Source organism: Centruroides sculpturatus, unplaced genomic scaffold, assembly GCF_000671375.1.
Source record: "Centruroides sculpturatus isolate CEXI.00-Female unplaced genomic scaffold, Cexi_2.0 scaffold81, whole genome shotgun sequence".
In the NCBI taxonomy this organism is placed as follows: Eukaryota; Metazoa; Arthropoda; class Arachnida; order Scorpiones; family Buthidae; genus Centruroides; species Centruroides sculpturatus.
In genome coordinates this window covers 1,139,330-1,150,964 of record NW_019384371.1, presented here as the reverse complement: position 1 = coordinate 1,150,964, position 11,635 = coordinate 1,139,330, and the positions used below count along the sequence as shown (strand labels likewise).

Here is an 11,635-nt window from a genome sequence, read left to right as displayed (position 1 = left end):
CAAAAAAATATACGTATTTTGGAAATGTTGAGTCGAATTAGTCTAGAATCGATTAATTTTATGAAAGAAAACCTTTCAAACAGCCGTAGTCCGTAAACTATGATTCCTACAAAATTGATTCATAAAGAACGGAACGTATCTACCGTCTTATAGGGGGATCTACTGTATATATATACATACATACATACAATGGTATTGTCATATTAGTGATTTGGCAAAACATGATGGATCCTAATTTAATGATGATATGAGATCTGGTTCTACAGGTATGACTCTGAGACAAAGGCAGAATCATCTTGGTGGAAAATGCCATGGTCTCCATGGAACAAAGACAAAACAACAATCATGCAATAATGTAAGGGTCATAAGGACTGTTTTTTTTGGCACCAGGAGAGTTTATCAAGAGTATGTCCCTTATGGAAAAACTGTGAAAGGAGTACTACCTACTGTTCTATGTCACTTATGAGATTTTTTGCATGCAAGAGACCACAACTCTGGCAGTCTGATGTCTGATTCATTTATCATGATAATGCTCTGATCAAGGAATCATGTCTCATCCAGACATTTCTTGCAAAACAGGATATTGCACAGGATTCAGTAACCTCCTTACTCCCCAGACATGCTTTGGCCATCTTTGGCTCTTTCCCAAACTCAAGATGCCACACAAAGGAGAGATTTCAGGACGAGTCATCAAGACTAGCTTACCTGTCGCGCATTGCTGCGATCTCAGAAGAAACAAAATTCAAGCAAACTTGTTGTGATAAAATTAAATTTACATTTTATCATTTTTTATTGAAACTTATTATTATTAATCGGGAAAACATTTCAAAGTGTCATTTCAATTCTATTTATTTATTGGAGTGCTTGTGGATACACGATATTTTTTGTTTTTCCGTCTGGTGCGTACATGAATAAATCAGAAGGTTTTCCGACGCGTGAGCTGGCCACATACACTTGTACATGTGAGAAACACGGATTCTTTAAATTTAGCCCATATACTCGCAGAGATTGTCAGAAGTGCAATAGTCCCCATTTTTATATATATTTTGTAATCCTTTATAATTTTGATTATTTAATTGCTCCTTCCTCTCTTCCTTGGCATGTTGTGAAATTACTGATAGTTGGATAATAAACTGTTTTATTGTAATTTGTCTTTTTAAATTATTTTGAGTTGATATTACAATTTGGAAAAGGGGGATCCCTAGATCGGTAAAATAGGCGAATTTCCTTCTATAACTTCGGTTGTTGTTCAGGATACAGTTAAGGTTTTAACAAAGTTCGAGCAAATACGTAATTAGCAAAAAAAAGTTGAAATAAAGTGATTAAGCAAAAATTATTACAAATATCATAAATAACAAATGCATATATAGAGATATTTTTTTGGAGGGAGGAAATGGTCTTCACAATTTGAAATCGATCAAACACACTGTAAAATGCTCTTATACACGTGTGCCATCTATTGTAGAATAAATGTACTATGCCAGAAACCTTCGCAGGAGTGTATTAAAAAACTTCCCAAAGTTTCATGGCAATCGGATAAACGGTGTGGTAATGCATGAAGGACAGACAGACAGACACACACACACATTCATTTTTATATATATAGATTAAACTATTAAAACCATTAATAATGCTACCATTAAACAATTAAAACTTACTTTCTGAATAAATCTCGTCTTTGCTCTGGTGTCCATGGTCTTCCATAAAATCCTTTATAAAAAAGGAAACAAACATTGATTTTGTTATATAATAAATTTAAATATACAGAATATTATAAAATAATTTGTCTCTATTTCATTATTAACATTTTAAATTATAATTAAATTTGAATAAAATAAAGACAGAATGGAATACATCACATTATTTAAAAGTAGGTTTTATTCGTTATTACATTATCTTTAAATTTTTGTTTTACAGGCATACCTCGACTTACGTCGGTTTCGAGTTACGTCGTTCCCGATTATACGTCGCTTGTTAAAAAAGTATATGGAAAAATAAAAATCAAGTTTAAGTCATTTTATTCGACTTTACGTCTGTCCGCCACAAATATTGAAGTCGTAATATCACTAGATAAACGTTTAAAGCACATAAAATCATNTCGTATACCTATCATCGACGAAGACGTCACGGGTAAGACGACACCTGGGTAAACATTGGCAGCATTTAAACTTCTTCTAACCGACGCTCCACAGTGTACCCGAGGAAGGCCTATTAAGAAGGCCGAAAACGTTTGTACTCCAGTTAATAAGGCTAGAAATTAGTGAGAAAGGTTTTGTGCTGTTAGTCTTAGAAATAGTTCTAGCTACATATGCATAGTAGTGAAAAAATTGTAGACCTATAAATTCCCAATGTTGTCCATCTGCCTTTCCTTAATCTCAAAAATGGAATTAGATAGATGAAAGCTGAGACCAGATATGATAAGCTTAAGAGCAGGAGACCTAGATTAACTATATGCAAACTTCTGATGAAAACTGGAAGTCAAGTTATTTCAATTCAAAAATTTCCCCCTAAAGGAGCTAGATAGATGACCAGCAAGACTTGATTGCTAAAGAAAAAACATGATGTAAGGAGTAAGACATTACTAATTTGAAGATGGAGAGTACATATTTTAAATTAAATAAATTAAAAAATATGATTAAAAATTGAAGCCTGGTATTGTGACAATATCAAAATAAAATAACTGCTAGTTTAATTTTTTTTTTTCTAATCTGCACTGAGTCAGATTCTACAGCAACAATCAAAATTAGTTGTTATAGTTGTTGTTATTTTTAACAAACAAAAATTAGTATTTTGTTATCATAGTATTTATTAGCTACATAATAGAAAAATTTCAAAGTATTTTTCACCTTTGCCAAGATTTTTATTTCTGCATGTCATATTATATCAGCAACAGACAAAGTTCCCTTTTGAGAGTGTCATGTGATACAAAATCATTTAGAAATTAGTACACTTACAACAAGTAAACAAATTCATACCATGTGACTCCTTCACCTTATTCAACCCATCTGGCTATGCCATTGCTGACACTTCAATACAACACAGTACACAAAGAAAACAAAAGTTTAAACTAAATGAATATTTGAGAGTTCAAGTGGCTTTACCATGGTTTTTGGGATATTAGTACAATCAAAATGGACCCATCTAGGATAGTCCAGTATTAGTTGAATAATGTTGAACATAATGATTAAGGCCATCCATAAATAATGTCATACTGAAATTTTGTGTTTTTAACTTCTCCCCCTTATCAATCACTGTCACCATTATGACAAATCTCCTCTCACAAATGATGTTACATTGGTTGTCACCCCCAACAAAGCCTTTGAATTATCACATCATAAATACACTGTATTACTTATGTAAAAGATACAAACAAAATGATTAATTTACATTTTTATTCAAATAAAAACACTATACAACAATAGCATTACATTGATCAAAATTTATATTTGCTATATCTTTCTAGCAAGTTATTTCACTACCAAGAATTTGTAAGGTGTTCTTTAACTGACATAATGGGAATGCTGGTGGCATGGATATCCATGGAGATGCTATGTCCTATCACATCACATTCTCATTTACATTACAAACAAATTTAAAAGTTGTTTCCCTCCAGTCCATGCAAGATATTTAGAAAACATTATTGAATGTTTTTTCCTTTAGTTATATTCTGAAAATAAACTTTGAATAAACATTTTAAACAAGTTAACACAGTAAATAACTGCTTAACTTATAAATACAGTAGTGTGCTTAATCTTAGTCTTTTGCCCTGATGGATATCAAAATTCTATGTATATACAAAATTACCTTTTTTAACTCAACAGATCTTAGAAACAAAGAAGACTATGACTTTACAAAACAGCACAAAAACAATTTCATAATATTACTTATCCCAACATTTGTTTGACTTCTGATATATAAAAACTCGAACTGAAGAAATCAAGGATGTACTTGAATGCTCAGTTTACATTGGTAAAAGCAAAGATCCGTGGTGCAGAAGGGACTGAGATGGCAGCCTTTTGCACACACAACTTAATTGCCAGTTGGGTGTTGGTAAAACAAAAAATGGTTATATAGTATCTTACCAACATCTAACAAAGGAGTCACTTGTAACACACAAATAGTGAGAATATGATGATGAAAACTTCACACTATTACAGTAACAGAAATTGTCACTTTACTGTGGCTGTAATAGATTGTGTGTTACCAGCTATAGTAAACAAACTGTATGATGTGCATTTACTTTTTGCTATCTTTGGATGTTCTTATAAATTTTAATACAAAAATAAAATTTTTAAAAAATGTTTTAAATGTGACACATTGTTAAAAGAACCTGTAAGATTCTAATTAATGGTAAAAAATGTGGCATCACAAGAATCATTCCCCTTCCCTTTGTCACATTCTACACTACCTCCTCCCTACGATGAATGAAATCATTTATTCATCATTTATCATTTCCATAATCAATTACAAATCTGGAAATTGCATTGGTTTATATTAACTGTTATTAAATTTGTTATTTAATATGCAGATCATCTTGTAAGAGCTCCTTGGTTTACTTTTCCTATACATTTTTTTTTCTTTTCTTCATTCATTGGTAATTATATTTACACTGATATTTGAAAATCTGATTTACACACACAAAAATAGTTGTTACAAATATATTTAGGAATAAAAAAAAAAATTTTATCTAGTCAAATTCATTTTTTTGTTTATATGAAAATTACTAATTGTTGTGATACCAGCAAAAATGTAGTCATTAACTTTATAATTTTATTTCAGAATAAAACCATCTTCAATTTGAACAGAAAAAAAAACCCAATAAAATATTTTAATAGAGTTAAAAACTTTTAAATGCACAAAGAACCATTTCAAACACTTTCAAATTCAACGATTCTTCTTCAGGAAGGCGTATGAAAACAAACAATTGCTATGGAAACTGACAACGTTCCAAAAAGAAATGTGTTGTAGCAAAGATATTGCTATAAGGTTGGAAACTAAACAAAATTCTTCTTAAAAACAAAGCACTAAAATAACATTTTTTACAATACAAAACAATTAAAAGTCTGCTAAAATAAGAAATTTGGAAAATGTGTACAAATTTGATTTCTTGATTCATGATGCATATGAGAGTAGAATGAATTTGTAAATTAGAACACAAAAGTTATCTACTTTCAACTGTTAAATAGTTATTTTCTTCAAAATTATTACAAAGATTAGAGATAAAGAAAGACAGAAAAAAGTAGAGATTTTTTTGTGAGCTTTATCCAGCATGAAAAAAAATCAGACATTGTTAGACATTTTGTGACTTCTGGTTTCAAGCAGAAGTGGATTTACAAGATCCTGAGTAGACTAAAACAGGTTATGACAGCAGCAGAAAGTCATATTTGGGTCAACCAAAGGTGTAATTGGACATCAAAGATAAGTACAGCCTGATGCAAGGCTTCAATACCAAAGCTGGTCTCTTTTTCAATTCACTGATCAAAACATAGGGGTCTCAGACAAAATTGAAAAAGAGAGTGCTTGACATGGAATATATAGTGAGAAGGCAAAAGTTTGTACCAGGAACAAACCCAGGTCAAAAACAGAAGCAATAGCAGCAATTGCCCACTCTCTTCAAAAGGCACCAAAGATGCTTTTCTCACACTTGATGTAATTATGACAAATGTTACAATCATTTCCTGCTCCTTATTCCACAACTTTTTTAAAGATGGGCAAAATAACGAATGACAAGGAAAGATTGCACCATAAGGCGGTATTTGGACAAAAGTTGCAGCCCAGTTTAAAGTAAGACCAAAAAGATCACTAGAGCCTTTCTTCAGAGTCAAAAGAAACCATAAATCAAGACACACATAACTGAGTGCATTAAAAAGACTGGTCCTTTATATCCAAAAGCACTAGCCAAACAACAATGGACTGACCATTGTTCACTATGCATATCAGACTCAAGCAGAGTTGAATGAGGTTCTGGAGTCTCTGTGCAGATCTCTTCCCACACTTCATAATTGCAGATTTCAGAGTGGTGATGTTTCGGATACTGCTTGCTATTGGACTAAACTTTTGGAATCAAGATGCCCTACAGGTTCTTATTAAATTGATGTCAGGAAACAAATGAAGGCCAGGGAAATAGCTGTGTACTCTTGCTGGTAAAGAAGGCTTGGGCTGCTTGAGACACGTGAAAACAAACAAAGCATTGTTCTGTTGGATCACATCTTTGCTAGCAATCCTCTCACCACAAGTATCTAGTTGAGGCCACACAACGTCCATGTACTTCTGTGTGTTGTTGGGCTACAATTTGAAAAAATTGTACACCTATAAATTCCCACTGTCATCCATCTGTCTGTCTTTCCTTAATCTCAAGAATGGAGTTAGATAGATGAAAGATGAGACCAGATATTAAAAACCTTAGCCCAATTAACTATATATGAATATGACTTGAATATGAACTGAAATAACTTGACTTCCAAATGCAAACTGGAAGTCAAGTTATTTCAATCCAAAATTTTCCCCTGAAAGGTGTTAGATGACCAGCATGACTCTTGTTAAAGAAAAATACAATATACAGAGGCAAGCCACTACTTATTTGAGGTGGAGAGAATATATTTTAAGTTAAATAAATTAAAAATTGCAGCCTGGCATTGTGATGATGTCATAATAAATAATTGCTCGTTCATGCCTTAAATTATCACTAAAAGTCAATGTTATTGTTGTGTCCAAATACTCCCCAAACAAAAATAAAACCTCCTCCTGTCACTTTTGAAAATAAACTCTTTTCTTTGAAAGTCATACAATAACATTGGTATCCATCTGATATGTCTAAATTAAACTTCTTTTTACCTGAAAAGATAGCTCACTTTCATTCATTATCCCAAATTTGTAATTCTTTGCACCCTCAGCACACGTTACTTTATGACACACCTTCAGTCCTGGTCTCCCTTATGCCTGATGTATGTACTGTACTTGACATTTGTGTGTTTCAGCACACAAAGGATGATAGCATGAGAGGTGGCACCATCCAAAGTAACTGTAATTTTCCTGACAGATGTTCTCATTGATGGCATGACAACCAACCAGTGAAGTCTTCCAGTGGTACACAACTTCCTTCCTGATTTGGTGTTGGATATTCTGTTGAAACCATGCATATTTTGAAGTGATCATTTCTCTTTCAATCTCCTTTGCAATTGCCATGATAGAAAGTCCACAATCTAGTCAAAAGAACTGCATTCCCCTGTTGTAACTCTTAATGACTTTATCCAGTCAAAAACACAAAAACATACTTACATCTCAGTCTCTTTCACTAAATAATTTATGATGCATAATTTCAATATTCTGATTAATTAATCAAAAGTTATTAATTAATTAATACGAAACGAATTATGGGAAATGCAACAATATAGCATTGTTAAATACTACGAGATAATTCGATATTTCTACATTAAAAACATATACAATTTATTAATGATTAAATATAGTCATTTATTTTATAACTTTACCTTCGACAACTCCGCAAATGAAACTCTGATTAGACTGATCAACGTCACCAGCGCTACTCGACGTTTCTTCCGCCATCTTGATTATATGTAATAAAGACTAGATTTTCGACTCGGTAACGAAAAAAAGGCAGTTTTCTATACAGGAAACGTGTGGAATGATATCAAATGTATCAATTTATAGACACATTTTAGTGACTTCGACAATCCATTTCAAGATTTCAATATTGGTCCTTACACGTAACGTCGCATACGCAGCACCAAACGAATAGACAATGATGACGTCAGATTAAATAAAAACTTTTACTGGATAATTTCGAAATTATGATAAAAAAAAAATCCTGCTCCATATTGACCAATTCGAAATTGTTTAACAAAACGTTATATTTTTCTTTATTCTTTATTGATTTTTAATATTTATTTTAAAAATTATTCCTTCTCTATTTAAATAAAATAAATAAATAAACAAATAATTTTTATTTTGAAAAATTTAATTAATACAGGCGTGACATTTCTATTGTTGTAACATTCATTCATATTGTTAATGAATAGCCTGATTGTCAATATCGTCATTTGAGTAAAGTTCGTTAAGAATGGATGAATGGAGAAATATTACGAAAGATCTTTTTTTAGAAATCAATAATTATATTTTTATTCCTGAGAGTTATCGCCAGTGGAATGATGTCGATGAACTGGATATTGATGACTGTGTTCACAAATTATATAGGTTAACTCGTATTCTTTTGAATAAATTAATTGAACAGAAGTATATAACTAAGGAAAAGACTGGGCTGTTTCTTAAAAAAGTAGATTATGAACGACACTTCCAGAAAATGAATGAGTATATTGAAATTTTCAGAAATCAGTTTGAAAATCGGGAGGAAATGCTTAGAATATGTTCCGATTCCTTGACAGAGATCGGAAATTCAAATGAGAACTTTCTTGTACAAACAATAAAGAAATTCGAGAATATGAAAAAAGAAAAAGAAGCAATGGAGTTAAAACTGATTGAAGCCAAAAATTTGTTCCATTCAATTCTATTTCAACTGTGTAATTTAGTTAAGAAAACACAAGACTTGCATAAATATTTAATTAACAAAGATGCTATTCTCACGTGTATGATTAATAATAATATTTTGATATCTAAAGAATCGAAAATGACATTTTCAGATGATTCATTAAACTTAAACACGTGTTTAAAATCCAAAGGAAGCCGTTATGTATTTCAATAAACATTGGCTATAAAAGGTGTATTTGGCATTTAAATCCATAATCAAAATAATGTTTAACAAAATTTTATTCATATCATTTTAAATAAAAATAGTTACAAAATTTTATTTGTATTTTATTTTTTAATTACAAATAAGATTATATTTAATAAATATTATTATCCAACCCAGCCGGGATAGGCAGAGGCATAGATTAAGGACCAGATAGTTTGTTTGTTAAGTTATGGCAACGAACACTTGGGCGATCTGCCTAGGGGGGATGCCTTCCGGGAGGTCTTTTTAAGGGAAACTGGCCCCTATATAGGCGTTAAGCTTAGTTCACACTGAGCGCGATTCGCTAGCGAAAGCGAAAAACAGAGCGAATAACCCGTCAAACAAGTCATGTTTGACCGGTTATTTGCTCTGTTTTTCGCTTTCGCCAGCGAATCGCGCTCAGTGTGAACTAAGCTTTACAGAAGTGGAGAAAACCAGGTAAACTCCACGTGGCCAGCCCATACGAGCGAGGCGGGAACGCACAACCGAACTCACAGTGTTCAGGGAACGAAGACCGCTTGGCCACTGGTGGGCTAGGACCAGATAGCCGACTCTCATAGGGTGCATTCCTTAAATTCTTTTCCGGATCTGACGAAGACCCGATGTATATTCGGATGGATCGCTGTAGAATTACTTTTCTGTATTCTTTTTTCGCATTACTTTTCCTTAGTGATTTTTCTTGCGCGAGAGCGGTCTTAAGAAGAAACGAATCGAAATTATTTTAATTGTAAATACCAGAAATCAGCGAGAAGTTGCCAAAGATTTGACAGGCACATTGCATTTAGACTTCCCACCCATCACCCACGGCAATTTGGACACTAATTTCCTGCGAAAAACGGAAATTTGAATATGAAAGAAAAGAAAAAAATAGATTAAGAACTATTTTATATTGATTTTATTTTAAATACAGTACATTTCAAATATTCAAGTCTCAAAATTTATTGTTTATTACAAAAAATATTGCGTGTTAAATTTTTCCCCTTCGACTTTGAATTTCGGCGGTTGGTCGACAGGAAGGTGTTCGAAATGTGTCCCCAAGCCTACAACAAAATAACATAATTGTTCTTAGAGCAGATAAAGCAGAATAACTTTTTTTAGTTGCTAACGAATGGGAAAAAAGCCATCGGTTGGAATTGGTCAAAAATGCAGATTTTATAGAACTAAAAGAAGATTCTACAACTGAAATAATAACAAATATAAATAAAGAAATTATAAAAATCACTAAGAAAAGTGGATAAGTGCGAAAGAGAAACGATTTATATTGGATTCATCAAAGANTGTTAATATTTTTTTCTTCGACTTTGAATTTCGGTAGTTGGTCGACAGGAAGGAGTTGAAAATGTTTCCCTAGGCCTACAACAAAATAATATAATTGTTCTTCGGGCGGATAAAGCAGAATAAGTTAGTTTAATCGCTAACGAATGGGAAAGAAACGAGGGCTTGGAATTGGTCAAAAATGAAGCTTTTTTAGAACTAGAAGAGGATTCTACAACTGAAATACAGTAATAACAAATTTAAATAAAGTAATTATAAAAATCCATAAAGATACGAAAGAAAAACGATTTATATTGGATCTACCAAAGAGTAGAACGCCTATTTTAAAAATTACATTCAAAACTCATAAATCCGGGAGAAAATGTTAGTAGATTTTCGCAATTCTACTTTGTACAACTTAGAAGAATATCTTGAAAAGAAATTACACGGTGGCCCGTACTCGGATTACAGAAAAACATGGGCAGATGAGTTAATTAATTAACGGAAGGAATATTAAGTGCGGAGAGAACACTGGTGATCCGTTCGAGTTTAAATTAAAAAATACGCAATTACCTTGATTTATACATTGCAGTAAAAATAATTGTACAATTAATAAAGATAATATTAAAAATTTATTTCTACAACACGATGTGTAGCTAAGGAAATTTGCAAACATGTAGCGATTAAAAGTAATTATAGCTTGATTAATTTGAATAGCGGAATGTTAATAGATGACGTCATATATAAAAATAAAAGAACAATGTTACGCGATCGCGATTGATGTCGGACAGGCCCAAAATATCAGTGTAGAGTGTAGACTCTGTGGCAGATTGTAGCTTTGTAAGTTATTTTCATATTTTACATCTTTGTTAAAAAAAATTATTAACTGTATGCTACAAAACAATTTTATTGATTATAAGCTGAAGAGGGATCGGCGAAAACTGCCGGGCTGCAATTTTTAATTATATTTTAAATTAATTTAAAATACCAGTGGCTTGTCCCTGTACATCATACTTTTCCTTTAACAATAGAGTCTTGTAATTACTATTTCACACGCGAATACGTTGTTACACGCGAATTTTATTTAATTATAAGTTTTGTGCATTTTATCCACAATTGCGAGGTTCTGTGTGGAATCTACATTGTATTTACTGCTGTTTACTAACATTTTCTGTATTCATTTTTCTGCATGTAGTCCTGTGGAACTGATGTCATTTCTGCATGGCATCTACAATGTACTCTTGCTGCTTGCATATATCAACATGTATTATCTTATCCTGTATGTAATTTATGGACTTTGTCTTCTATATGCAGTTCTGCATGGAATCTACAATGTACTCACTGCTGTTCGCTTATGTTTTTTTTTTCTGTATTCATTTCTTCTACTCGTAATTTTGTGGATTTGATGTCGCGCGAATACTTTGTTTTACTAAAGTATAGTATAATTTAATTTTATTTAATTATAATTTTATGGATTTTATCCATTAACTTAAAGTTCTGCATGGAATCTACAATGTACATACTGTTGTTTGTTTACATTTCCTGTATTTTATTTCCTTGGTAGTGCTCATAGCGGAGCCAAGGTATGCATTTATGCCTCCGTAAATAAATTGAATTGAATTGAATTGAATT

The 11,635-nt window shown here is 32.1% G+C and overlaps 1 protein-coding gene across 1 annotated transcript in view; it reads right to left on the bottom strand.

Annotated features, from left to right (window-relative positions):
• LOC111615007 (protein O-GlcNAcase-like) overlaps positions 1-7,796 on the bottom strand; it is a 47,482-nt gene extending 39,686 nt beyond the window's left edge. Inside the window, exons 1-2 of the mRNA XM_023356385.1 lie at positions 7,491-7,796; positions 1,659-1,710 (exon numbers count right to left, since the gene is read on the bottom strand). Of these exons, the coding sequence (XP_023212153.1) occupies positions 1,659-1,710; positions 7,491-7,566 (128 nt within the window). The 5' untranslated portion in view covers positions 7,567-7,796. The remainder of the gene's footprint in view (positions 1-1,658; positions 1,711-7,490) is intronic.
• Between the last annotated feature and the right edge of the window lie 3,839 nt (positions 7,797-11,635).